Source organism: Lutra lutra, chromosome 8, assembly GCF_902655055.1.
Source record: "Lutra lutra chromosome 8, mLutLut1.2, whole genome shotgun sequence".
NCBI lineage: Eukaryota > Metazoa > Chordata > Mammalia > Carnivora > Mustelidae > Lutra > Lutra lutra.
In genome coordinates this window covers 144,422,291-144,449,629 of record NC_062285.1, presented here as the reverse complement: position 1 = coordinate 144,449,629, position 27,339 = coordinate 144,422,291, and the positions used below count along the sequence as shown (strand labels likewise).

Here is a 27,339-nt window from a genome sequence, read left to right as displayed (position 1 = left end):
CTCAGGGGACCGCCCCGGGCTCGTCCTGTGCCCCGGGCTTGGGAGATCCGGGAGCAGGCCAGGCCCTTCTGCCTCCCTCCAAACTGACCGCGCCGGGGTACAGCGGGATCCCCGGTCGCTCACAGGAGCGAGGCCCGGCCCGTCTCCACCGCGGCGTAGGAACGGGGAGCTCGAGGCCGGCTCGGATCCCAGCCGCGCCTGCCGCTGACCCGCGCGAGCTGCCGTCGCTGTCAGCGCCCGGGGGGGCGGGGCAGGTAGGGTTCCCGCCCCCCGGGAACCGAGCCCGCGCCGACTGGCCCAATGGGAGCCGGAAGCTCCGGGCCCCGCCCACGATGGGGGCGGGGCGAGGCCGCGCAGGCGTACGGCGCGGCCGGGCGGGCCGGCTGGCTGGGAAGATGGCGGCGGGAGCCCTGGCCGCCGCCGCGGAGCGGGCCCGGGGTGTCCGGGGAGCGCGGGCTAGGGCCGGGGCCGGGCCATGACCGCGCCGCCCTCGCGTCCCCGAGCCGCGGAGCCCGCCCGCGCACCTCGCCATGGCGCGGCTCGCGGACTACTTCGTGCTGGTGGCGTTCGGGCCGCACCCGCGCGGTGAGTGCTGGGCCCGCGGCCGAGGGCTGCGGGCGGAGGGCCGGAGCCGGGAGACCGGGAAGGGTCAGCCGGGACGGCGGGAGACGCGCGCTGGGGCAGTCGCGGGGACATGTGAGGCGGGCGGGCCGTGGCCGCCGGGCCAGCGCAGGGGTCGTCCGGGGCACCTGCCGGGCTGGGGTCCCGGGTCGGGGGTCGGGGCGGGGCGGCCTCCCTGAGGACAGCAGGGCAGCGCGGCGCGGCGAGCCGAACCTGCGCGCCACAGTCGGGACAGAACCGGGTCAGGCAGAGCTTTGGCGTGGGCCTGGGAGGTGGGAGGGCCCCGAGACGGCTCGGCCTCCCGGCTCCCGGTTGGGTGGGATGGGCCGTCTGTGCCTTGGCCACTGCCGGTAGCTCTGCTTCCAGGGGCACGGATCTTTCGGCCGCAAGCCCCTCCTTGGACCCCCGGTGCCTCTGGTCTGGAGCCCGTCCGTGTGGGGTGTCTCAGGTCCCGGAGGCTTGGCGCGATGCAGCAGAGGGGTGGGATGCAAGGACTGCTCTATGAAGAGGTGGTGTTGGGGCTGGAACTGGGGCTTCGGGAGGAAATGTGCCTCCTGAAGATGCATGGGGTGTCCTCTGTCTATCTGGAGGTAGAGAAGAGCATTCCTGGCAGAGGGCCTGCGGTCCTCATGCCTGCAAGCTAAGCCCTGGGTGGGGGATCCTTTTGGTGACTGGTGCCAATGTCCAGGAGGTCCCTGTCTAGGGTCGGCGCCTGTGTCTGAGAGCCCTTCAGCCCAGGGGGTAGGAGAGAACAGAGCCTGACAATGACATCAGCAACAGTCATGGAGACCGGGCTGGGGAGCGTGCTCTGTGTGCCAGGCCCTGCACAGCCCTTTGTATGTGTGATCTCGTTTCTTCCTCCCAGCAGCCCACCAGGGTTTCCTTGCCCTCTCCCTCACCCTTAGAGTGGAGTCGGGCAGAGAGGTTGATTGTCTGGTCTGAGCCCCCACAGAGAGCTGACGCACTACCAGGCTGTGGGCTCAAATCCCAACTGCAGAGAGGCAGTACATGTCCTCGCGGGTTCCTCTGTGGTCAGGCTGGGGCTTAACCTCGAGATTGAAAGTGAGGTTGAGCCCCCAACCTGCTGCTGCTTGTCAGCGCAGTGCCACTGTCATCACCTAGGAGCCAGACTTCCTCTCCTCTTCGCCTTTCTTGCTGGGATTCTACCTGCTGGACCCTGCTCTCCAGACGCTCCTCAGTGCCCTCGTAGGACTTGCTCCTGTCTGTCCAAGGGTCCATCCCCTGACACCCTCAGTGATGAGCGTATCTTCCTCTAGAGAGGGAGGTTTTGCAGCAAGAACCAGTCATCTTAGTCTCCCAGTCTGCATGAGGCAGGCTCACTATCAGTGTTGCATGGGCCCACAGAGGGAGGACCGTCTGTTCCAAGGTGCATGTGGGGGACGGTGAGGACGCCATGCCACCTGGAGCAGAAGGCCGCATGGGATCCCTGAGAACAAGGTTGGCCGAGGGGCTGCTCCAGCATGAGGGGCCCTGGGCTGGAGCTGCGTGAACAGAGTGGGCTTGGAGGCTGACAGTGCTGAGTGGTTTGGGAAGGGTCTGGGGAGGCAGAGACTACAGACAGAGGCCAGGTGGTAGCAGCGGGGGTGGGGAGTTGAGGGTGAATTAGGGAGGTGGGAGGCGGCATGGGTGGGCTCCATGGCAATCTGGCCATGACACTCAGGGGATGGGCACCCCTGGCATTTGTAGCCTCTGATAAAGACAGGGGAGAAGGCTGGAGTCCATAATGTCTGCTTACCCCAAGTGTCCATTGCAGTAGGGGGGAGGGTCATGGAGCCCCTCACCACTGTCTCCAGGGCAGGAGCTGGTCGTTGCAGGCCAGTTACCCAGTTTCAGGGTTTTGGTTGGCAGGACTCCTCCATCCCCGTGAGAAATAAACCCACAAGCTAGGTCCCTGGCCGTAGGGCTAAGGGCAGAGCCAGGTGGTTGGGGGAAAGCCTGAGGCAGAGGAGCACTGCAGGGGGAGTCAGGGGTACCTGCTTTGCCACTTGATAGTTCTTGACCTTGGGCCAGTCTTCCAGCTCCCTGCACTTCAGCTTTTTCATCTGGAGTTGGAGTGAGTCACACAGACCCCCCCCCAGGCTGCCATGAGCACGAGGTGGACACAGACGTGAAGCTGTTCACATGGGAGGCTCCAGGAAATAATGGGTGTCTTATTAGTGATGAGCAGCAGGTGTGCAGACACCCATAGGCACTGATACAGTGGGCAGTGCTGCTGGAGGGGGGACCCTGTGGGCTGGCAGGCCTGGGACATCGGGACTGGGGTACAGGGTCTTCAGGGTTCAGTGGAGCGGGTAGGAGAGGGGGATATCTTGTCCTTGGCCTGGATATAGGCATCCTGTCTGGAGCTGGTGGATGCAGGGCCTGGGTACCGGAGCCCCGCCTGAGGGAGCATCTGGTTTTATGGTTACCATCTGGTGGACTTTTCCAGGCAGGAGCATGGGGAGGGGGCTGAATGGGACCCCAAGTTCCAGAGTGCAGATCCCTCCCCTGGTGAGTGGGGGAGCTCCTTCACTTAGGACATGGGTTCGGTACCTTCTGGACCCTGGGGCCAGCTTTGGAGACACTGTGGGGGCCCGTCAGATCGTACCTGCCCAGCTTCTGGGCTGGGAGGGCCCTGACAGTGGTCAGCTGATTGAACACAGCATGGCCAGTGCCAGGGCGTGCCTTTGGGAACAGGAGACACACTTGACCTGACCAGGGGGCTGAGTGCATGGGAGGAGGGGCTGGACCCCTCCTGGTGCACCCCCTCCCCATGCCCAGCCCCTCCCTTAGCATTTGAGAAGACCTTCTGTCCCATGGTCTGGCCTCTCAGACCTGACTATGCTGAGCGGGCCACATTCCTGGGCCCCATCGACTCTCCCCACCCATGTTCCTGCCCTCTGGAGCAGGTTGGGGCTGTTTGGAATGGCCTCAGCTGGCTTCCAGCCCCCACCCTGGGAGCCGGTCTGGTCTGCCTCGGGGGAGAGTTGGGGAGGACCACTGTGGAGGCTGCAGCCCCTCCGCACACATCCTGTTGCTGTGGCTGCCTGGGACGGCCTGAGTGTTGAGGCTGGGTGGGTGGAGCCGCAGGGAGGTCCTGTCCTTCCTTCACCCTCTTCCTATAGCTGAGCTGGTCCCAGGGCGTCTGTGCTGGGGTGTGTGGAGGAACAGGAGGGGCAGGCAGAGGAGGCTGCCGTCCTCCCTTGCCTCCGCTCACAGTGTGTGCTGGCCTGGGCTGGCCCTCCAGGCGTCGGAGCCTGGCACTGGTGACGGCCACTGCCAGCAGATGACAGAACGCGTGCTCTGTGTTCTCTCGCCCTGCGTTCAGGCCTACAGCCCACACAGGGCTGGCTGTGGGGATATGGTTGCAAGAGGAAGTGCTTGTCCCCATCTGTGTCTCAGGGGACTTTGGTGCCTTTCCTCCCAAGGCCTCCCAAAGAGCCCTGCCCTGGGACGTGTGATGGTGCTGGCTAGACTAGTTCTGCCCCGGTGGGCTTGATAGGGTGTCCTTCCTCCTCCGAGGTGGGGGAAGCTCTGGTGGGGCAGAGGGCTCAGCTGCGGCAGGTCACCTTCATCACCTCAAGGGCTCAAGTGGGTGGGGAACACTGGGAGACATGGCAGAGCCCCCATCTCTCCCAGGGTGCCTGCCGGCCAGCAGCCAGATTACAGCCTAGCCCCTGCTAGCACGGAGCTGGGGTGTGTGCCGGGTTTCAGAGAGGGTTAGAAAGAGACCAGGAGTCAGGGCCTCTCTATGGTGTGCCCTTCCCGGGAGGGCTTTTCTGTCCTGGAGCACCCTGGGGCCCCAAAAGCTGTCCTTTACTTCTGATCAAGGAACCTGTTTACTTGTGGGGTGTGTGTGAGGCTGGGCGTGGGAGGATGGTTGTGTAGCTGGTGGTCTGCATTCAGCAAGCCCTAATTAGGCTGTGGTGCGTGCCAGGCACAGGTGCAGTGATGGACACAGAGACGTAGTTCTTGTATATGGAGTTCCCATGTGGCCCAGCCAGCCAGCAGGTGCACCAGGAATCACAGAGGGGTATAGTGGAGGGAGGGAGGTCCTGGGGGGTCCTGCTGTAGGCCCCAGGCTCAGGCAGGGTGCAGAGGGCTGCCTGAAGGAGGAGGCACTTTTGGGGCTGAGACCTGAAGGCCAAGTTTGGGACCGTCATGACCCAAAGAAGGAGCTGGGAGTGATGGGGGAGATGCTTACAGCCATAGGCTGTGGGGGCAGGTGAAGGAAAGCCTCCAGTTGGTTCTTCAGAGGGCAGAGCCGTACAAGTGGGATTTGATGTTTCACAGGATGATTGGGGTGGGGAAGGTGGGTGGTGGCCAGTGGCCAGTTACCTTGTCTGCTTCCCCGTGGGGAGAGGCTGCTGAGAACAGCCTTCTGAAGGCTGTCTGGCCTTGGGAGGGAGGCTGTGGGGCAGAGGCTGCTGTCCCCATCTGCACACACCCCCTGTTCCTTCCTCCGCCCGCTGCCTCGTGGCAAGAGCTGGGTGAGCCCTGGGTGCCAGCCAGGCCCAGGCCCAGATGGTGGTTTGGGGCTACGCACAAATCAGCCCTCGGGGGAGTGGGTGGGGAGGGAAGCCATGGCTCAGGGTGAGCTGGCCTGGGCCTGTTGAGGGTGGCCCTTGGGAGTGGGCCTAGAGGGACCCCAAGGGGCTTTGTCTTAGTGGGCCCTGTGCGTCTGTGTGTGCTCATATGTAAATAGATATGGTACCGACATTCACCTGTTCCTCTTCGCCGCCTCATCTTGTCTTTTCAGGGTGTCAGTGTGGGAGGGGGAGGGGAACAGGAAACTGAGGTTTTGTGAGTCAGAGTCACGGCCCCTCCTCGCCTCACCGGCAGCAACCTGCCGACCTCGGCCTGCCCTCCATGATCGCGGAGGGGGGGTGGTCTCCTGAGGTTGTCGATGGGCTCCTCCGTTGTCGAGTTACCGGGCTCTGCTCACCAGTGCCCAGGCCCCTGGCTCTGTCCGAGGCTCCTGTGCACACCCGGGGTGGACCAGGCTGGTTGGAGGGGGCGGGGGCAGCTGTGTCTGGCAGGTCCTCAGACGCGGTGCTTCTTGGCTTTCTGGGCTTTGGGGTGGGCCCGTAGAGAGGCTTCAAGCTCAGTGCCCACTCCTTCCCTATTTGCTCCCACTCTTCTACTGGTGCGGGCAATGATATCGAAGCTGGTTCGAGCAAAGGGTGGGGACGTCTGCACTAGGGACCTGCCTGTCGTGTGTGGGAGGTGAAGGTAGGGAGGTTTCTGTCTTACTTGCTTGGCCCTGCTGCCATGCCGGGTGGGAGCTGGAGGTAGAACAGAGACCTGTGTCCATCATCTGCTGGTCTTGTGAGGTGAGTGGTCCCCTGACAGGGCCCTCATCATTGCCTCCTAGTTTGGCTCTAGGGGGTGAGCAAGAGGCAAGGGCCTCTGACTCCACCCATGTGGCCCGGAGCTGGGAATGATGCCCTAGCCACAGAGCAGGGGAAGCAGCCCTGGGCCTCCCGCCCCTGGCCCTCCTGCCCAGCCCAGCGTCCCCAGTCCGTGTGGCTGTGCACAGTGCTGTGTGCAGACAGAGAGAGGACAGGCGTGTATGCACCACCTTCAGTGGCCCTAACCATGGCCGGATCCCCAGCACTCAGGAGGGTTCTCCTTCTGTGGGTGTCCCAAGACCTGGTGCCTGTCCTTCCTACCAGTTACCACTCCTCTCTGGGTCCTGTGCTGGGCCTGTCGCTCTCTGAGGCGATGGGGCTGGCAGTGGTCTGGGCCTGGGTGTTTGCTGCCCGGGCACAGACAACAGGCGTGAGACCTCTGCCTCGTGAGGGTGCTCAGAGCTGGCTGGCGACCTGAGCCAGGAGCTGGGGCTGGTCCTCATGGTGCTCCCTGCCGGGCGGGGGTAAGCGCTGAAGCTGGCTGTCGGCTATGCCACGGCCCAGAGCTGCGTTCTGCTGGCTGGAGGGCCGGCCTCTGGTGTGCGGCCGGCTGGAGGTGCCTTCTGGCTGGGGGTGTTGGCGTGTTGGGGAGGGGCACGGGAGTGGCCCCAGCCTGAGGCTTCCATGCTTTTGGTGCCTGGCCTAGCCAGAGGCTTTCAGGACTCCCTATCCATACGGGGGGCTTCTCTCTGTGCCCTCTGGTGGCCCTGGGGTCCGCGGCTGCCTAGTAGCCACCCCTCACAAGACTATTTTTAGGAAAATGATAGGTCTGGGAGCTGAGGCTGGTCTGATGCCACACGAAGTCCAGGCTGGGTGAGAGCTTTCCATCTAAGACCCTTGAGGCTCCTGACTGGGTGGGGGGTATGAGGGGTGGGAGGCTCCCTGATTACCTGTTCCTGTCCTCAGGGAGTGGGGAAGGCCAGGGCCAGATCCTGCAGCGCTTCCCAGAGAAGGACTGGGAGGACAACCCGTTCCCCCAGGGCATCGAGCTGGTGAGTGTGTGGGGGGGTGCTCACGTGGGGGGGCAGGTTGGCCCCGGTTTCCCCAGGACTGTGAGGAGCCTCTGCGGTGCCCAGTCCCCAGGGTGGGGGAAGGAGCTATCTGAGCTGCTAAAGGGGATGGAGGGGGGAGATGGCTGGCGGGGTCCTCAGTGCCCACATCACAGCAAGTCGTCTGTCCCTTGTGAAGGTGGAGACCATGTCCTGCATTACAGGGTTCTCTGGCCACACAATGAGACCAGAGGCTGTGACTTCCTTTTGCGGGGGAAGGGCTGAGGCCCGGGAGGCGGGATGCACCCAGGCTTGCAGACTTGGACGCTGTCCGTGCCCGGGGTGAGGGCAGGGGGCCAGAGGGAGCAGACTGCTGACCCCTCCCCCGTCCCACCTGGCCCTGCAGTTTTGTCAGCCCAGCGGGTGGCAGCTGTGTCCTGAGAGGAACCCACCCACCTTCTTCGTTGCTGTCCTCACTGACATCAACTCTGAGCGGCACTACTGCGCCTGCTTGACCTTCTGGGAGCCAGCAGAGCCCACACAGGTCATTGGGGACTCTGGGGGCCAGCCTGCATGGGCTTCTGGCTGTGGCCAACTCCCTCTGCCTCTGTCCTTGGGTGTGTCCTGGTCTGTGGCAAGTCCCGGTGCCTCAACCCCACGGAGGCTTGAGTTCCCAGAGGGCTGCTCCGGTCTGAGTCACCTGTGTCCTCCCCCTGGGCCAGTGGGACATGTCTGAAAACGAGGCAGATGGGGCTTCTGTCCACAGGAAGCGGTGTGCACCGAGGACGCCACTGAGCGGGAGGAGGAGGCAGACGAGGGGGGCCCTGCACAACTGTCACCTGCGACGCCTGGCCCACCTGGCCAGCTGTTTGCGCCAAAGACACTGGTGCTGGTGTCTCGACTGGACCACGCGGAGGTGTTCAGGGTGAGGCGGGCAGCCGGGGTTCGAGGCAGGACGTGGGGTGCCTCTGCCAGTGGGGCCACCATTCCCCAGTCTGTGGTCCTTGCAGAACAGCCTGGGTCTCATTTACACCATCCACGTGGAGGGCCTGAACGTGGGCCTGGAGAATGTGATCGGGAACCTGCTCTCATGCGTCATCCCCCTGGCTGGGGGCTCCCAGGTGCGTCCTGCGGGCGGCGGCCGTGCGCCCACAGCCATGGCCCTCCTGCTGTCCCAGGTCGTGAGGGTGGGGCCTGTGGGCCCTCAGAGTCTGGCGGGGCTCAGCACGGCCCGGACCTTGGACACTCTACTGCGTCTTGGTGCTGCTGTCACCTGTCTTCCCTCCTTGGCCCTGCCCGCTCACCTGCGTGTCCATGTCTTGCCTGGCTCCCTACCTGGCCCCCTTCTGTTTCTCTGTTCTCTTGCTCCTTGGGTGTGCCTGTCTCTGGATGTTGGTGTCAGCGTGTCTGTCTGCTCTGCTCCCTGGTCAGTACCCCCACGTGTGGGTGCGTCTAACTGTGTTTCTCTGCCCGTCTGTCCTGTGCAGCTGGACTCCGTGGAGGACGGAGTGGTATGGATTCTTTGTTTCTTCTGCCCACCCAGGCCCCACCTTGCCCCAGGTCAGAGGCCCTGAGTTTCCTCTGCAGCACTGCGTGGGCCGGCCGGCCAGGCATGGCCCTTCCCTCACGTTAGCAGGCCTGCCTTGGCCAGCCTCACCTCGGCTCACGGAGCTCTGGGCTGACGCGGGTCTGGTTGGAGCCGCTGAGCGCTGGTCCCTCTCTTTCCACAGAGAACCATCTCTTTGGGGGCTGGTGACCGGCAGGTCATCCAGACCCCACTCGCCGACTCGTTGCCCGTCAGCCGCTGCAGTGTCGCTCTGCTCTTCCGCCAGTTGGGTGAGCCCGGCCGTCCCCACCCTGCGCACGCCACCCTCTCCTCCCCCCAGGGGCTGCTGGTCAGAAGTGGGGCTCTTACTCAGCTGGCCCTGCGAGCCCGTGGTCTCCCCTGCAGGCATCACCAACGTGCTGTCGCTGTTCTGCGCTGCGCTCACGGAGCACAAGGTGCTCTTCCTGTCCCGAAGCTACCAGCGGCTCTCAGACGCCTGCCGGGGCCTCCTGGCGCTGCTGTTCCCTCTCCGATACAGGTGCCCCTGCTGCCGCCTCGCCCCTCCCCCACCCTTCCGCTGCGGCTGCCCGCACTGAGCCCGTGCCCGTTGCAGCTTCACCTACGTGCCCATCCTGCCGGCGCAGCTCCTGGAGGTCCTCAGCACCCCCACACCCTTCATCATCGGTGTCAACGCGGCCTTCCAGGCAGAGACCCAAGAGCTGGTGAGGACTGTGGCCTATGCCTGCCTCCCTGTTCCAGGCCGCGCTGACTGGCTGGTGGCTCCCTGACTGCTGCTCCCTTTGGTTCACAGCTGGACGTGATCATTGCTGATCTCGATGGAGGGACGGTGACGGTCCCTGAGTGCGTGCACATCCCGCCCCTGCCGGAGCCGCTGCAGAGTCAGACTCACAGTGTGTTGAGCATGGTGAGGCGGGGCCGGGGGCTCCAGGGAAGCTAAGAGGGGGTCACTTGGCAGTCAGGGGAGCCCCAGGCCCTGGGTGTGTGGCCATCCCCGCCCCTCTCTGCTTACGCAGGTCCTGGATCCAGAGCTGGCGTTGGCGGATCTTGCCTTCCCACCGCCTTCGACGAATGCTTCCTCCCTGAAGATGCAGGTGGGGGTCCCTGCGGTCCCAGCGCCAACCCTGTGCCTTCTCATCAGGCCCGCTGCCCCCGACAGCCTGCGGGCAGTGCCAGTCACACTGTGCAGCCAGCCCTCCTGGGCCAGTCGCTGGGGGCCGTGTGGGGGGCATTGTGAGTCTCTGGGGTCCTGTGCGGGAGTGGTTGTCAGCACTGAGCCTCAGAGGGATTGCTGTGGCTTTGTGTGAAAGAAGGCTGGAGGGGCCGGGCGGGGCGAGGCGCCCCTGGGCCGGGGCAGGGGTGTGTAGGGTGGAGCTGGCGAGGGGAGGGGTGGGGGTTAGGAGGGCTGCGGCTTGCAGGGGCCGGGGCAGGCCCTTGGGCTGGGCCTCACCGGCGCCCCCTGGGCCCAGGACAAGGAGCTGCGCGCCGTCTTCCTGCGACTCTTCGCTCAGCTGCTTCAGGGCTACCGCTGGTGTCTGCACATGGTCCGCATCCACCCGGAGCCCGTCATCCGCTTTCATAAGGTGCCTGCAGGTAGGGCTGGGGGTGGAGGCGGGCAGGGGGTCAGTGCTGAGGGGCTGACCCCCTTGTGTTGTCCCCAGGCAGCCTTCCTGGGCCAGCGTGGGCTGGTGGAGGATGACTTCCTGATGAAGGTGCTGGAGGGCATGGCCTTTGCAGGCTTCGTGTCAGAGCGTGGGGTCCCTTACCGTGCCACGGACCTGTTCGACGAGGTGCACCCCACCCCAGTTGGGAGGAGCCCCTGCCGCCACTCCCAGCTTCGCCCAGCCTGCCTGACCCTGCCTCCTCCCACAGCTGGTGGCCCATGAGGTGGCACGGATGCGGGCAGATGAGAACCACCCCCAGCGTGTCCTGCGTCACGTCAAAGAACTGGCAGAGCAGCTTTACAAGAATGTATGGCGGGTGACACAAGGGGGTGGGCCACCAGGCCTGGTCATGGTGCCACCTGGCCCCGGGTGGCTTGCTCACACTTGCCTGTGTCCTCTGCAGGAGAACCCATACCCCGCTGTGGCTATGCACAAGGTGCAGAGGCCTGGGGAGGCCAGCCACCTGCGGCGGGCACCCCGCCCCTTCCCCCGGCTGGACGACGGCATGGTGCAGTGGATCGTGGACCAGGCCGCAGCCAAGATGCAGGGCGCACCCCCGGCCGTGAAGGCTGAGAGGAGGACCACTGTGCCCTCGGGGCCCCCCATGAGTGGGTGACGGGAAGGGGGCCAGGGCACGGGGCCCAGGGTGAGCGCAAGTCAGAGATGAGAACGTTGTCTTCCCGCAGCTGCCATCCTGGAGCGGAGCAGCGGGCTCCACGGCAACAGCGCGCGCCGGCTGGAGGTGGTTCGAAACTGCATCTCCTATGTATTTGAGGGGAAGATGCTTGAGGCCAAGAAGGTGAGGGTAGCGGGGCACAGGGAGCCCCTGTGAAGGGTGCTAACCCTGGGGTCCACGTGCCTGCTGGCGGCTGGAGGGAGCTGGGCTGGCAGGAGGGGCAGGTGTCACCGGGTCTCAGGCCCCTTCCTCCGTGCGGCTGGACAGAGCCTGCAGGGAAGCTCGTAGGAGGGATTTACTTCATTTTCGGGACATCAGTACCTGAAGGTTTCCACCGCTGAATTTCTTCTCCATTCTTGCTGACCAAAGTGCCAGCCCGCACAGCGCCGTGCGTTTGTGGTCCTGCCCTCTGTGGTGTTGGCACGCGCCTGCGGCTTCCACAGCAGCCAGCTTGAGTCCCGGCCACACGGCCTCCTGGGAGGGGCCTGCGGGGCTCCTGCTGGTTTTACGGTGAAAACTAATAAGAGAACAAGCGCACGGCCCTTTGTGCACCTTGCTCGGTGCCAGCGGCGGGGCTGCAGCCGTGGGAGGGGGTGCCTGCTGGGGCTCAGAGCAGGAAGTACCCCCGGCTGTGGATGGGCAACGTCTCCACCTCCACGGGCTTTTGTGCGTACGGAGGGCAGGGTCGGCCAGAAGTCAGTCTGTGGGGCAGTGAGCTCCCAGAGTCTGGACGCACCTGACCCAGACTGTTTCCAGATCCCCTCTGTGCTTAGAGCCTGGGCTGGGGCCTCTTGGGGGTCCAGGGCCCTTCCCCTGCTGGGCTCTGTGCCCTGGCCTCCCTCCTCCCCTCCCTCCAGGGCATGGTTGGATGCCCCCAGCCCCATGTTCCCCTGTCTCCAGCTGCTCCCAGCTGTGCTGAGGGCCCTGAAGGGGCGCGCGGCCCGCCGTTGCCTCACGCAGGAGCTGCACCTGCACGTGCAGCAGAACCGGGCGGTGCTGGACCACCAGCAGTTTGATTTCGTCGTGCGCGTGATGAACTGCTGCCTGCAGGTGGGGCCCCAGGCGTGGCGGTGGGTGGGCGCCCGTCCCCCGTCCCCCTGCAGGGATGCATCTTCTGGCCGTGCCTACAGCTGGGGAGGTCCTGGTCTGGGTGGGTGTGGGGGACCCTTGTTGGAGGGCGCCTCTTGCCCCAAAGCTCTGGATAGCTCTTGTGGCCCCTGGCGGGCTGGGCGCATGGGGGCGGCTCCGAGGGCTCCCCGTTCCCGCAGGACTGCACCTCCCTGGATGAACACGGCATCGCGGCTGCTCTGCTGCCCCTGGTCACGGCCTTCTGCCGGGTGAGTGCTGGGGCCGCCCTGCTGCCCTTCCCTCGCCCCCTCCTGCTGCACCCGGTGACCCCTCCGCACCCGCACCCCGCCCCCCTCCGGCCTCTGCAGAAGCTGAGCCCAGGAGTGACCCAGTTTGCGTACAGCTGCGTGCAAGAGCACGTGGTGTGGAGCACCCCGCAGTTCTGGGAGGCCATGTTCTACGGGGATGTGCAGACCCACATCCGCGCCCTCTACCTGGAGCCTGCTGAGGACCGAGACCATGTGCAGGTGCGTGGCGGCTCCCGGGCCTGGGGGGGTGGTGGCGAGGGCCGGCCCGGTCGGGGCTCACCGGTGGTGCTGGGGCAGGTGGGGGATGTGTTGGCGCCAGAGGACGAGCGCTCTGCCCTGGACGTGGCATCCGAGCAGCGGCGCCTGTGGCCAACCCTGAGCCGTGAAAAGCAGCAAGAGCTCGTGCAGAAGGAGGAGAGCACAGTGTTCAGCCAGGCCATCCACTACGCCAACCGCATGAGCTACCTGCTCCTGCCCCTGGACAGCAGCCGCAGCCGTCTCCTGCGGGAACGTGCAGGCCTGGGCGACCTCGAGAGCGCCAGCAACAGTCTGGTCACCAACAGGTGTGGGGGCGCCTCATGGGCCCGACGGGGGGGCTTGGGCGGGTGCGCCTTTACCCACCGTGTCCCCTCCCTGACCCAGCATGGCGGGCAGCGTGGCAGAGAGCTACGACACGGAAAGTGGCTTTGAGGACGCAGAGTCCTGCGATGTGGCCGGGGCCGTGGTCCGCTTCATTAACCGCTTTGTGGACAAGGTCTGCACAGAGAGTGGGGTCACCAGCGACCACCTCAAGGGGCTGCATGTCATGGTGCCAGGTATGGGGGGTCTGGGGATGCAGACGCCCTCCTCAGCCAGTCAGGCAGGGGGCCAGGGTGTGAACACGACTGTCTCCCAGACATCGTCCAGATGCACATCGAGACTCTGGAGGCTGTGCACCGGGAGAGCAAGAGGCTGCCCCCCATCCAGAAGGTGAGCGGGGGCCGGCCGGCGGCGGGGGGCTGCGTGGGTGCCGGGCAGGGCCTGAGGGGCTGTTCTTGTCCCTGGGTAGCCCAAACTGCTGCGGCCGCGCCTGCTGCCCGGCGAGGAGTGCGTGCTGGATGGCCTGCGTGTCTACCTGCTGCCAGATGGCCGTGAGGAGGGGGCGGGGGGCAGCGGGGGCGGCCCCGCACTGCTCCCAGCTGAGGGCGCCGTCTTCCTTACCACGTACCGGGTGATCTTCACAGGGTTGCCCACCGACCCCCTGGGTGAGCCTCCAGACCCTTCGTCCGTCCCCACCCGCCCTCCCCCATCCAGGTCCTGGGAGGGAATAGGACTTGCCCTCCTTAGGGGTGCGGGGTCTTGTGCAAGATATTTCACACCCCCCCCACCTGCCCGGGACCACCCGGGACCTGCATAGCTCTGGCACCCCCGGACTCTGTGACCCCCCGCCCCGACTCTGCCTGGCCTATGCTAAGTCGGGGAACAGGTGGTGGTGCGTTCCTTCCCGGTGGCCGCGCTGACCAAGGAGAAGCGCATCAACGTGCACACGCCCGTGGACCAGCTCCTGCAGGACGGGCTGCAGCTGCGCTCCTGCACGTTCCAGGTCTGCCCGGGGCACGGGCGGGGCAGGGGCGTGTGTGGGGGGCGGTGCCTGGCTCTCCCAGGTCCACAGGCATCCGAGCCCCTGGTCTCATGCTTGCGAGCTGGCGTGCAGCCAGACCTCACCCACCGCGCCCGTCTCTGTTCACGCACAGTAGCTCCGTGTCACCGGCGTGTGTGACGTGCTGGCCCTTAGGGCTCCTGTGTTTGGGGGGGCCCTAACCCTGGCACCTGTGTCTGGAACGTGCACTGTGCCCCACGCCTGAACATCACACCAGTGCATGTGACACTTGGTGAAGGACCAGGTCCCTCAGCCTGGAGGTCACACGTGGCGTGAGGAGGGCCCCTGTGCGTGCCTGCCGCCACTTGGGAGGACGCCCCCTGCCAGGCCCCAGGGGGTCCCCCGCTTCTGCCCGCAGGCCTCTGTGGCCGGGGCCAGACCCAAGGGTGCCCAGACCTCTGAGGGCCTCTTGTCTGGCGCAGCTGCTGAAGATGGCCTTTGACGAGGAGGTGGGGTCCGACAGCGCTGAGCTCTTCCGCAAGCAGCTACACAAGCTGCGGTACCCGCCGGACATCAGGGGCACCTTCGCCTTCACCCTGGGCTCCACGCATACACCCGGCCGGCCACCCCGCGCCACCAAGGACAAGGGCCCTTCCCTCAGGTATGGAGCTGGGCCCCAGGGCCGGGACCACCACCCCTCCCCGTGTGCCTGTCCCCCTTGTCCGTTCTGCTCGCCTCTGCTGACCCTGTGTGCGCACCCCCTCCAGGACCCTGTCCCGGAATCTCGTGAAGAACGCCAAGAAAACCATTGGGCGGCAATACGTCACCCGGAAGAAGTACAGCCCTCCCAGCTGGGAGCACCGGGGCCAGCCTCCTCCTGAGGACCAGGAGGACGAGATCTCAGGTGGGAGCATGGACAGCCCCAGGTGGCCTTGTGCAGGGCAGGGGGGTCCCGTAGTCTGTGGGTGACGCCCCCGTGTGCCCGGCCTGCCCCAGTGTCAGAGGAGCTGGAGCCCAGCACGCTGACCCCTTCCTCGGCCCTGAAGCCCTCCGATCGCATGACCATGAGCAGCCTGGTGGAGCGGGCGTGCTGTCGGGACTACCAGCGTCTGGGGCTGGGCACGCTGAGCAGCAGCCTGAGCCGCGCCAAGTCCGAGCCCTTCCGTATCTCCCCAGTCAACCGCATGTACGCCATCTGTCGCAGGTGAGCGGACCGTGCCTGGGGGAAGCGCGCCCGGCGGGCTGGGTGGTTGTGCCCTGTGCCCCGCGGCTGCGCCCTGACGCCTCCGGCTCCTCACAGCTACCCGGGGCTGCTGATCGTCCCGCAGAGTGTCCAGGACAACGCCCTGCAGCGCGTCTCCCGCTGCTACCGCCAGAACCGCTTCCCTGTGGTGTGCTGGCGCAGCGGGCGCTCCAAGGCCGTGCTGCTGCGCTCCGGGGGCCTCCACGGCAAGGGTGTCGTTGGCCTCTTCAAGGCTCAGAACGCGCCTTCCCCAGGTATCCTCCCTGCCACGCGCGCACTCCCTCCCCTGTGCCCCGCGCCCCCCATCCGGCCTGGCTCCAGCTCCACCTCCTCCCCCAGGCCAGTCCCAGGCGGACTCCAGCAGCCTAGAGCAGGAGAAGTACCTGCAGGCCGTGGTGAGCTCCATGCCCCGCTTCGCCGACGCGTCCGGGCGGAACACGCTCAGTGGCTTCTCCTCCGCCCACGTGGGCAGCCACGGTGAGGGGCGCTTCAAGGCTGGAGGACTTCCGGGGGGGCCGTGCTGGCGTTCGGGGAAGGCAGGCCAGCGAGGGGATGGCATGTGGGGTGTGGGATCTCGTGAGCACCCTGAAGCCCCGCTCTCGTCCGCCTTCTGCCTGGGCCCAGCGGCTGCTGCTTTTAAACATTTTATTTAATTGACAGAGACAGCGAGAGAGGGAACACAGCAGGGGGAGTGGGAGAGAGGGAAGCAGGCCCCCCGCTGAGCAGGGAGCCCGATGTGGGGCTCGATCCCAGGACCCTGAGATCATGACCTGAGCCGAAGGCAGAGGCTTAACCACTGAGCCACCCGGGCGCCCCCGGGCGGAGCTCCTTGATCTCCTGTCTTCCTGCCTGTGGCCTGCCTTCAGGTCCCTGGACACAGCTGACCCTTGAAACCCTCACCTGGGCCGCATCCCTGCTTTGTCCTGTCCTTCCCACCACCGCTTTGTCGAGGCCGTCTGACTGCTTGGGCTACATCTGTCATCTATCCTGGTTCCTTCGGTCTTGTCTGCGCTGGCCTCCAGTCCCCGTCCCCATCCCCAGCATGGGTGCTCTCAGCACCCCCTGGCCCTGCTGGCCCCACATGGATCCAGGCCCTTAGGGCCCAGCCCTGCCTTCTGTCTGGCGTGGCAGGGTCTCACTGTCAGAGGTGGCAGAGAAGACACCAGGCCTGGGAGGTGGGGACCATGAGTGGGCCCTGCCCCTCCCTATTGGGGCCCTCTTGTGGGGCGGCCGCAGCGGGGCTCAGTGAAGCGCGTGTGTGTGTACTGCTGTCCAAGGGGTACATGGCCGCTGTGGAGGGCTGGTCTGACCTGGTGACAGGTGGGGACCTTGCTGGGGAGGTCAGATGTCTTTGTGCTGGGCTCCTGGACAGGCTTCCAGGTGGGAGAGGACACCTGTGGGGGCCATGTCTGGGTGGGGCCGGCCTCCTCCAGGGCCCTTGCTCCAAGGCAGTCACTTCTGCATCACACTTACCTCTCAGCTGACCCCATTTGCTTCTCCCTGACCCCATCTTCCCCATTTCACCCAGGTCTCCTCATTTCCCCTACCCCCTCCAACCTGTCACTCCTGTCTGACTCTGAGCCCCCCTTCCTCCCACCCCATCTCCTCCGTGGACCCCGTCCTCGGCTACCCGTCTTTCCTTGCCCTGTCTCACCCCAGTTGATGCCATCTCCCCCTACCCTCCCCCATTGCCCCCAGCTCCCCCTCCCTCCTGCCTGGAGCCCCACAGATGCCCTGTCCCTGTCTGCCTCATCCTCTTGGTCTGGGTGATAGACTCTCAGGGGTTAATCCTCGGACCCAGGACTCCCAACTGCTGTCCAGCCCATGTGGCCGCCTATGCTCGGGGCCTGGTGTCCAGTGGCCTCTTAGTCTGGGCTTGGTCTGTGAGGCTCCCCTTGCTGGCCTGGGCCTGACCCCCACCCCAGCCTAGTGTCCGCCTGGAGGTACGGCTGCTGCGATTGATGTGTCCCCACCTGGTTCGCAGTCAGTAGATGACGCATGAGGGTCACTTTTTTCTGTGAAACGTGCCTCACGTGCTGGTTGGTGCAGATGTCACTCCAGGGTCCCTTACTGGTCAGGCCTTCCTGGTTCCCTCCGTCCCTCCTCTCACGCTCGTCTGCATTTTCTTGTGCTGTTGCTCTAGCTCCCAGATGCACTTGGGTTCACGGGTGGGTTTTGGGGGCTGGTGGCCCACCAGTGGGTGGACCTCCTGGGAGTGTGTTCCTGCTGCCTCATTCTTCCGGCTCTGCCCACTGCCCAGGGCCTCGCGGCGGGTCGGAGCGGGGGCGGCAGGGAGGGCATGGGGGGTGTCTCCAGATCACACGAGGGCCTCCAGCTTTCTCTGCCGAGGTCTGAGGAGGCCCCACACCCCGCTTCTGCCCCGCTTGGTGTCCCTCTGCAGCATTTCCCTTGCTGTCTGCGCACCAGCCCCCGTCCCTGGTTAGCCGGTCGGTCTGGGCTCACACTACAGGGCACTCTGGCTTCAGCTTGTATCTTTTGTGACCACTTGATGGGCACTGGGGACAAGGGGGCCTGGAACAGGGGCGGCCAGTGTGCCCTTGTGGTCGCTTATGAGGGGGGGCAGGGCTTGGCATCCACGCATTCCCTTTTTGTTCCTTGTTCAAGTGGGTCTCCCAGACGTCCCGGCCGTCTTCAAGTAGGGTTTATGGATCCACCACTGGAGGGAGAGTCAGCGCTGCAGGTGGCCCCTCCCCCCAGGATTCTTTGTCCCCAGTGTGGCCTGGATGTCCTTGACTGTTCTCAAAACCCCCTGGCGCTGCCTTCCTGTGTTCCCCAAGTCCAGAGCAAGTCCTCCCTGCCCCCATTGCCTGGGGGCATCTGGGGCCTCCGCGAGGGGCAGATTCTAGTTGAGACAGACCACGTCCTTGCTGTGAGTGATGGTGTGTCCTGCCAGCAGTGTGGCGGGCTGGTGCCCTGCTTGTCTGTAGCCACTGCTGTGACAGGTAGGGACGGTGCCTTGCTGCCTTCTGCAGAGGTGGCTGAGCCCGGGCACTGGGGAGCTTCTTCCCCCAGGCTCCCTGTGCCTCCAGGCTCCCTGTGCCTCCAGGCCTGGCCGTCTCAGCCTCTAAGCCGGGGGTCTGGCCCTCTCAGGCAGGTGGCCTTCTCCGCCAGTGCTGCCCCAGGGGCTCAGGCCTGCCCATGTCCACGGTTCCAGGCTGGGAGCTCTGGGCTTCAGGCTTCCTCTTCTCCAGGCTGTACCTTACGGCCCTCTTCTTGGGCCCTGCGGGCAGCTGCAGGCAGTGCCGTGGGGGCTGATGATGCAGGGTCGGGCCTGTGAGGGAGGCGCTAGATGGAGAGCCCAGGGTTCTTGTCTCTCTTCGGATCCTATTTGCTGCTGGCCCTCTGTTCCCTGGCCTGCCCCTGAGGGCCAAGAGGGCTCAGAGGGCCTTGGTATTGCCCCCTACTATCTGTGGGGCCCCTGGGGGCTTGGTGGGAACCCAGCCCTATAGCTAGTCCTTTTGGACCACAGGCCCTCCATGCTGGGCAGACCCTCGAGCCTGGGGTCAGGCCTGAGGCTTTTCTCTGCTGTGCCCCCAGTGCCCAGCCCCAGAGCCAGGGTCACCACGCTGTCCAACCCCATGGCGGCCTCGGCCTCCAGACGGACCGCTCCCCGAGGTACCGTACTGGCCACACAGGCTGGCTCCCCCACCTGGCACTGATGACCCCTGTGCGACTGAGTAGTCGTGGGCACTAACGTCCCTCCACGTCTGGCACTAACAGCCCTGTGTGATGATCAGCATAACCCAGCCCTTCCCACAGCCCTGGGCACTAACAGCCTGAGGCCCCGAGTCCCACCCCAGTCCCCCGACACTAACGCAAATGCAGGCCCAGCTGGGGTCCCTTTGGCCTCCCCTGCCTTGCCTGGGGAGCTCAACCCCAGGTTAAGGGGTGCCCCAGGCCTGCTCAGGTGCTCACGTGGTTTCTTTGTGCAGGGAAATGGAGCAGTGTCCGGGCCAGTGGGCGCAGCGGTGGGCTTGGCGTTGATGTGGGCTCCCGGCTGGCAGGCAGAGACATGCTGAGCCCGCCCCAGGCTAATGGGGCCCCCCCTGACCCAGGCTTCCTGCAGCCCCAGCGTGCAGCCCTCTACATCATTGGGGACAAAGCCCAGCTCAAGGTGACTGGGGTGGGGGCCCAGGGCCTGGTGGGGGGCCCAGGGCCCGGGCGCATCTCACCGCGGCTGGCCTTCTTCAGGGTGTGCGGCCGGACCCCCTGCAGCAGTGGGAACTGGTGCCCATCGAGGTGTTCGAGGCACGGCAGGTGAAGGCCAGCTTCAAAAAGCTGCTGAAGGCGTGTGTCCCAGGCTGCCCTGCCGCTGAGCCCGGCCCTGCCTCCTTCCTGCGCTCGCTGGAGGACTCAGAGTGGCTGACCCAGGTGTGTGAGCCCTACCCCCGCTGTGGTCCGTCATGGGGGGCCCGCTTACCTACAGCCGGGGACAGATGGGGTCATGGTTTGCTCATTGATGGCGCTGGGCCCCCAGAGAGGGCGATAGACCTTTCCCACCTCGACGGCAGTACCGTGTGACAGAGGGAGGCTGGGGCTACCTGCTCCTGTTGGGATGGGGCAGGACACCTCGAGGACGGGGCGGGGTAGGGGGAGCCCTCGGGGGCCTGCATGGCTGCGGGAATGCGAGGGCACTGGCTCCGGGAGGTGCTGAGGGGCTGCCCATCCTTGCAGATCCACAAGCTGCTACAGGTGTCGGTGCTGGTGGTGGAGCTGCTGGACTCGGGCTCATCCGTCCTGGTGAGCCTGGAGGACGGCTGGGACATCACCACCCAGGTGCGTGCCGGGCCGTGGGGACAGCCGGGCGGGGGGTCCCCGCGGCCACTGTGCTGACGGGCAGCCGGGGCCGGCAGGTGGTGTCTCTGGTGCAGCTGCTGTCTGACCCTTTCTACCGCACGCTGGAGGGCTTCCGGCTGCTGGTGGAGAAGGAGTGGCTGTCCTTTGGCCATCGCTTCAGCCACCGCGGGGCCCACACGCTGGCTGGGCAGAGCAGCGGCTTCACACCTGTCTTCCTGCAGTTCCTGGACTGTGTGCACCAGGTAGGCGGGGGCCCACGGCAGGGGCGGTGCCTGCTGCCTCCCGGCCCTGACCCGTCACCCCGCACAGGTCCACCTGCAGTTCCCCATGGAGTTCGAGTTCAGCCCCTTCTACCTCAAGTTCCTTGGCTACCACCACGCGTCCCGCCGCTTCCGGACCTTTCTGCTCGACTCGGACTATGAGCGCATTGAGCTGGGTATGGGGCAGGGCTGGTCCTGGGGCAGGGCTGGGCGGCCGGGGCCGGGCCTGGAGGGTGGCGGGGCTCAGCACTCCCCCTGCAGGGCTCCTGTACGAGGAGAAGGGGGAACGCCGGGGCCAGCAGGCGTGCCGGTCCGTGTGGGAGTACGTGGACCGACTGAGCAAGAGGACGCCCGTGTTCTACAACTACATGTATGCGCCCGAGGATACGGAGGTGAGCCAGGATCTGGCCGGGGTGGCCGGGCGCCTTCCTGCCCAGTTCCTCATGCCAGGCCCGCCCCCAGGTCCTGCGGCCCTACAGCAACGTGTCCAACCTGAAGGTGTGGGACTTCTACACCGAGGAGACGCTGGCCGAGGGTCCCCCCTATGACTGGGAGCTGGCGCAGGGGCCCCCGGAGCCCCCAGAGGAAGAGCGGCCTGATGGGGCTGCGCCCCAGAGCAGGCGCCGGGTGGTGTGGCCGTGCTATGACAGCCGCCCCCGAGCCCAGCCGGACGCCATCTCACGCCTGCTGGAGGTGAGTACCGCAGTGCTATTGGACGTTCCCCCGTGTGTTCCTCAGGCCGGGGGCCCTGCCCCTCTCCCCACCTCCCCCCGGCTCGTGTTTGTGGGCGGCAATGGCCAGAGGCTGCTGTCCTGGAACCCTGGGACCTAGGAGGTGGCTTCTTTACTCTAGGCACATGTACAGTTGGCCCTCAGGGAAGACAGGGTTTTCCCAGGGACTGTTCCGGGTCTCTCCCAGACCATCGCACCTGTTGCCTGGGTGCCCCTGGCTGTCGGCCGCCGTGAGAACTCTGGTGGCCCTGGGCCCAGCTTGCCCCGGTCTCCGTTAGCGTGAGATGAGCCTGTTGGCCTGGAAGTTGGGGGTTGCCGTTTAGGCCTCTCTGGCCCTCCCTCCGCCGTCCTCGGGGGGCACGTGGGTTCAGCCCCAGGAGTCAGGATCCACCAGGGCAGAGTCCCGTGCATGGTGGCTGAGCTGGCCAAGTCTCCTCGTGGCCTCCGCTCCAGTACATGGGGGCTCCGCCTCCCCCTCCTTTCCAAGGCCATCGGGCTTTGGGGGGCTACCTAGGCCCTTTGGAGCCTGTTCCGCTGTGGGGGAAGAGGTGCCGGCACTGGCGTCCCGGGGAGCTGGGGCGGCGTAAACACAGGATGTCCATGGCGCAGTGCCGGGCCTGGCCGAGAGGCACCCGTTACCCGGGGCTTCGGGAGGGGGAGAACGGGTGACCCACAAGCTCAGAGGGCCAAGGAGACCCTTCGTCTCTGGTGGTTCCGCCTCGGAGTCCGACGGGAGTCGCGCTGCTCGGCTTCCTCGTGGGGCCGCGGGGCCATGTCTGTCTCACTGGCCCGCGTCTTCAGGTTTGCGCTGAGTTCCTTGTACTCCGCACGTGCTGGTGCTTCCTCAGTCTGACGCTTTCTTTCACTGGCGTATGTAGTGCCTTTACGCTTAGCTGTTGGCCTGGGCGGGCGCGAGTCCAGCTTTTTAAGTCCTCCATGTGCCCACCGCGGCGCTGAAGCTCACAACCCGGGACGCGGAGTCGTGCCCCCGGCTCCGAGCCAGCCGCGGCCCCGGAATCTGGCCCCTCACCGTTTGTGGACTGCATTAGTGTTCGCTCTTTCCTTCCTTTTGGTTTGTTCCCCGCTGACAAGCGAGCGTCCCGCCACATTGACCTGAGCGGCTCGTCCCCGTGCTAGTTTCGGGGGGGTGGGGGACGGTGGTCACGCGCCCGCCTGCTCCCCTCACATCTCCCGCGTGTGACGGAGGCTTGCGGCACACACTGTGTCCCGAGCATCGGCTCTGGTTGCAAGAGCCCTGACGCCGGGGAGGGAGGCCTCTCTGCTCGCGGGGTCCGGTGATCTCCACTCTTCGTTTCTCGCGGGCCTGAAGAACTCGCAGTGTTTCTGGGAGCGCAGGTCGCCAGCGACGGATTCTCTCCGCGTCTGTTCGCCCGACAGTAGCTTTGCTGGGCCTGTGTGTATTTTGAAGGTTTCCGGCGTTCTCTGTCCGTCCTGCCGTGTGTCCGTGGGCGCGCCGCGCTCTTCCTTGGCATCACTGTGGAGCTGGTTTTGAAACAGCTCGTGATCCCGCCGGCTAGGACCGTTGCCGGTCCCTCCGTTCCCCTGGGGTGACTCTGCCAATGGGGGCCGGTCCCGTGCTGTCCGCGCGGCGACCAGACTAGCCAGGCACTTGGGTGCCCACTTCGGGGGGCCCTGCCTTGCCACTGTTTTCTTGGTGCTTTGACCTCGGAGACAACTTCGTGCACTTCACGCCAAGGGAGACGTGGTGGCCTCACGGCTGGTTTGCTGCGACTTGGCACCCAGTCCCCCGGATTGCCCCGAAAACACAGTGGCTTCTGGCTGGGCCAGTTGTGCCCTTTTATTTTTAGTTTTATTTGTTTAAGGAATCTCTACACCAACATGGGGATTGACCCACAACCCTGAAATCAAGAGTCGCACGCTCTGCTGACTGCTCCTGCCAGCTGTCCCGTGCCTTCATTTTTAATTATTTTTATTTACTTTTTAAAATCTTTATTTATTTGAGAGAGACACAGTAAGAGAGGGAACATAAGCAGAGGGAGTGGGAGAGGGGGAAGCAGGCTTCCCGCTGGGCAGGGAGCCCGATGCGGGGCTCGATCCCAGGACCCTGAGATCATGACCTGAGCCAAAGGCAGCCAGCCGCTCAACCAACTGAGCCACCCAGGCACCCCACATTCAGCAGTTTAAAGATGTCATTGCGTTGTTTTCTGGCATGCATTCTTTTTTTTTTTTTTTAAGATTTTATTTATTTATTTGAGAGGGAGAGGGACAGAGGGAGAAGCAGACTCCCCGCTGAGCTGGGAGCCCGATGGGGGACTCGATCCCAGGATGCTGTGAGCTGACGAAGCAAGCCGAAGGCAGACGTCTAGTCGAGCCACCCAGGCGCCCGCGCTCTGATTGAAAGTTGGTGCTTTTCCTTGTCCTTGTAAACTGCGTGACATGTCGCCCTTTCTCTACCTTTAAGATTTTCTCTTCACGTCTGGTTTCAGCAATTTGACCATCACGTAAGGTTTTAAAGTTTCTTTTAAGTAACCTCTACACCCAGCGTAGAGCTGGAACTCAGGACCCCCAAGATCCAGAGTCACGTGCTCTTCCGACTGAGCCAGCCAGGTGCCCCTCGCGGGATTTCTGGTCCGTCCTGCTTGGAGCTTTCTCAGCTTCTTAGATGTATGGGATGAGGGTTTTCATCAAATTTAATGCAATTTTGGCCATAATTTCTTAAAAAAATTTTTTTTTCTATGCAGTCTCTCCCTCCTTTCCTGTGGGACTGGACTGACCCATATGTCCCTGAGGCGATGTTTCTTCTCTGCGGCATCTTGTGGGTGATTTCTAGGACCCCACGTTGCAGCTCACTGCTCTGCTCTTCCGTAGGGCTCGTATTCTCCTAAGCCCGTCTGATGAAGCTTGCATTTCAGATACCGTATTTTTCAGCCCTAGAATTTCCGTTGGTCTTTTTTAAACGGTTTCCATTCTTTGTGGAGAGCCCCCATCCGCTTGACCAGTCTGTCTGTCTCTGTCTTTACATCTTAAACGTATTTAGAACCAGTGGTTTGAATTTCTCGCCTGCTAATTCCAATACTTATTTCTTTCCTGGATCTATTTCTTTTAACATTTCTCCTAAGCATGACTCTCATTTTCCTGCTTTCTTGTTTGTCTAGTAATTTTTTTTTTTAAGATTTTATTTATTTATTTGACAGAGATCACAAGTAGGCAGAGAGGCAGGCAGAGAGAGAGGAGGAAGCAGGCTCCCTGCTGAGCAGAGAGCCCGATGTGGGGCTCGATCCCAGGACCCTGGGATCATGACCTGAGCCGAAGGCAGAGGCTTTAACCCACTGAGCCACCCAGGCGCCCCTAGTAATTTTTTTAAATAACTGACATCGTGGGTTCTGCATTGTCGAGGGTCAGGATTGAGTTTGGGTCTTTTCCGCACACAGTCACAGGAGGTGCGTCTGCTCCGGCCAGCTGGGAGCCCTGCACCTCCCCGCATTGCGTCGATCTGGCTCTCCGCGGCTGAGGAGCTGCTCCCTGCCAGGCTTGTGACATCTTGCCTGGCCCGTGGCGGTTTACTCCGGGAGGCCTCTGGCTCTCTAGAGCTCCTGCTCCGTGCCACTGCCCCTTCCGTGGGTCCCTGCGTGTCTGCAGCCCCGAGCTCCACGTCTCTGCCCGGTGCTCCTTGTTTGTTTTGCACAACTGATTTCTGTTCTCTCCAGATCATTGGTTTCTGCCCACCCCCTACCCTCACCCACCTGTGTTCCAGCAGTACCATCACTGCACCTTCCTGCTTTCCGTAGTTTGGTCTTTCTGCGTTTTGTTCTGGGTATTTTCTTCTGAATGATCTTAGTTTTCCACTTCTCCCCCAGGAGCTTCAGCGGTTGGAGACGGAGCTGGGGCGACCCCCGGAGCGTTGGAAGGACACCTGGGATCGGGTGAAGGCAGCACAGCGCCTGGAGGCCCGGGCAGATGGACGTGTGAGCAGACCTGGGTGTGGGTGGCCAGGGTGAGCTTGCCGGCAGGCGGGGGTGGAGGCCACCGGCCCTGACACAGGCCCCCCTCCTGTCCCCAGGGCACCCCCAGCTCCCTGCTGGTGTCCAGCGTGCCCCACCACCGCCGCTCGCTAGGCGTGTACCTGCAGGAGGGGCCTGTGGGCTCCACTCTGAGCCTCAGCCTGGACAGCGACCAGAGCAGTGGCTCAACAGCGTCCAGTTCCCGGCAGGCAGCGCGCCGCAGCACCAGCACCTTGTACAGCCAGTTCCAGACGGCCGAGAGTGAGAACAGGTGTGAGGACACGTCCTGCTGCGCGGCATGGACTCCTGAGCTGGGGGACTGTGGGTGTGGGATGGGTCAGAGTTTGGGGGCCAGTGCCCTTGGGGAACGTCTGGCCATCTCTCAGGTGGAAGGATTTGTGGGGGAGGCCATAATGCCAAAACGGTGGCCTGAGCGTAAGCCGACAGTGGCTGGGGAGAAGCAGGAGGGCTCTTCTAGAAGGGTTTGGGACATAGAACCGGTGACCACAGCCAAGCCACCAGCTGAGGTCGGGGCCTGCCAGGCTGGAGAGGGGCCATCTTGCCACGATCACCTCCCCAGAGCGGCCTGCTGCGTGTTCCTCATCCCAAGACACCTGTCCTACAAGTGGGGCTGCTTCCAGGAGACCCTGAGACCCTGGTGTTGGGCCCTCTCCGGTGTCCTGTCACGTGAGGGGTGAGGGGTGGGAACCCTTCTCCATGCCTTTGAGGAGAGTCCCAGAGCTGCTTCGTGGCCCCCTGGCCAGTCTAGCCTTCAGAGTCCAGCCTTAGGTCTGGTTGAGGGCAGGGGCTGGGGTGGCGCTGACGGCCAGCCTGGCCCTGGGTCTGCTGTCTGTGCAGGTCATACGAGGGCACCCTGTACAAGAAGGGGGCCTTCATGAAGCCCTGGAAGGCCCGCTGGTTCGTGCTGGACAAGACCAAGCACCAGGTGAGTGGTCGGGGGCTAAGGCGAGGAGGTCAGAAACGGGTGGGGGTGCTGCCCTGACTTCCTCCCTTCCCGGCCCCCCCACTCAGCTGCGCTACTACGACCACCGTGTGGATACGGAATGCAAGGGTGTCATCGACCTGGCCGAAGTGGAGGCCGTGGCCCCAGGCACTCCCACCATGGGTGCCCCCAAGACCGTGGATGAGAAGGCCTTCTTCGACGTGAGCTGCGGCCAGGGCCCAGGGATGGCAGGGTGGGGGGCTCCATGGGGCGGGGCCGTGGAGTCAGCGACCCGCCATTCCCAGGTGAAGACGACGCGTCGCGTTTACAACTTCTGTGCCCAGGACGTGCCCTCAGCCCAGCAGTGGGTGGACCAGATCCAGAGCTGCCTGTCGGACGCCTGAGCCCAGCTCTGCTCCGGCTGCTCTGCGTCCAGTCGTTAGAGACCACTAGGGGTGGGCAGGGCCCCCCGGCCATGTTTACAGCCCCCACCCTCGACAGTATTGAGGTCCCAGCCCCCCTTCTGTGTACAGCCCCTGCCAGCTCCCACGCCCTGCCCACCCCCGCCCGCCCGGCCAGCTGTAACTTATTTTGGAGTTATCGGGGAGCCCCGGGGAGCCCCGGCCGGCAGGCGGCCATGGTACAGCCCTCGCGGTGGGCCTGTAAATAGACCCCTCCCGCCCCGCCCTCCGCCCCGCCAGCCTGCCGTCCCGGGGCCCGGGTCCCGGCCGGCCGCCCGTTCCTAGAGCCAGAGTCTGTAAGTAAAGAGAGAACTAACACCACGCGGGTGCTTGTGTCTCCTCCGCCCACGCCCGCACCCCCGACCGCTCTGCCCAGGACCGCATCTACCACGTGGGGCCCAAGCTCTGGTGCCAGGGGCATGGGGAGGCAGCTTCAGCGGGCCCTTGCTGGAGCCCAGCCACCCTGAAGGCTGGTCTTGGGGCGGGCACCCACCCCCTCCTGCCACACCCCCCAAGCACCGCCTGGACAGGGGTGGCCATCTGCAGGGGTGCTGTGAAGCGCACAGACAGGGCGGACTGTCCGGAGGATGGTTCCGGGTCCGAGGGAATCTGGGGGAGAGGTGCTGAGGAGGGTGGGCTCCCCAGGGAGTAGGGCGTTACGCGTCAGGCTGGGGGGTTCCTGGAAGTTTGCTCCAAATGCCTCCCCTCCCCTTGCCCTGGGACCTTGCGTCAAGCCGACCGTCCTCCACACCCCGGCCTCTGCCTGGGTCGTGACAGGTGCCACTATGCTTATTCCTCTCCCACGCAAATGTCCCACCTGCGTGAGGAGCCGGCCACATGGGGTGTGGGGGGTGCCTGGCCGGTGGTGGCACCTGTCAGGGCGGAGGTGACCCACAGGTGACATCAGGTGAGTGATGAGCCCCCAAGTTCTCTCTGGGCCACACGGACCACTACTGGGCCAAGGTTCTCAAGGCCCAGGAAACGCACACCTGGAGTCCTCTACCCGCCCAACTGCACACA

General features: G+C 64.5%; 2 protein-coding genes across 5 annotated transcripts; both read left to right on the top strand.

The window, feature by feature from the left end:
• The first annotated feature begins 372 nt into the window (after positions 1-372).
• On the top strand, positions 373-26,637 carry SBF1 (SET binding factor 1). 4 transcript variants are annotated; one of them, XM_047743403.1, is made up of 42 exons: positions 373-585; positions 5,789-5,853; positions 6,939-7,024; positions 7,428-7,565; positions 7,788-7,946; positions 8,032-8,142; positions 8,752-8,857; positions 8,973-9,105; positions 9,181-9,289; positions 9,379-9,492; positions 9,602-9,679; positions 10,055-10,168; positions 10,247-10,375; positions 10,458-10,556; positions 10,653-10,857; positions 10,936-11,048; positions 11,826-11,975; positions 12,194-12,262; positions 12,362-12,520; positions 12,599-12,864; positions 12,944-13,116; positions 13,197-13,270; positions 13,350-13,545; positions 13,756-13,883; positions 14,363-14,541; positions 14,648-14,784; positions 14,877-15,084; positions 15,181-15,377; positions 15,463-15,600; positions 18,682-18,759; positions 19,077-19,258; positions 19,336-19,515; positions 19,819-19,920; positions 19,998-20,183; positions 20,251-20,377; positions 20,463-20,593; positions 20,664-20,894; positions 24,772-24,879; positions 24,975-25,186; positions 25,774-25,861; positions 25,948-26,079; positions 26,164-26,637. In XM_047743403.1, exons 1-42 carry the CDS (start codon positions 476-478, stop codon positions 26,260-26,262), a joined length of 5,799 nt encoding a protein of 1,932 aa, XP_047599359.1. In that variant the 5' UTR covers positions 373-475; the 3' UTR covers positions 26,263-26,637. The 4 variants fall into 4 exon arrangements, with proteins under 4 accessions (XP_047599359.1, XP_047599360.1, XP_047599361.1 ...); XM_047743404.1 differs by lacking the exon at positions 18,682-18,759; XM_047743405.1 differs by lacking the exon at positions 5,789-5,853 and having other exon boundaries at positions 385-585.
• On the top strand, positions 15,609-18,674 carry LOC125107919 (uncharacterized). The gene is made up of 2 exons (XM_047743431.1): positions 15,609-17,696; positions 17,736-18,674. The coding sequence occupies exons 1-2, from the start codon at positions 17,423-17,425 to the stop codon at positions 18,419-18,421; spliced, it is 960 nt and encodes a 319-aa protein (XP_047599387.1). The 5' UTR covers positions 15,609-17,422; the 3' UTR covers positions 18,422-18,674.
• Positions 26,638-27,339: the final 702 nt, after the last annotated feature.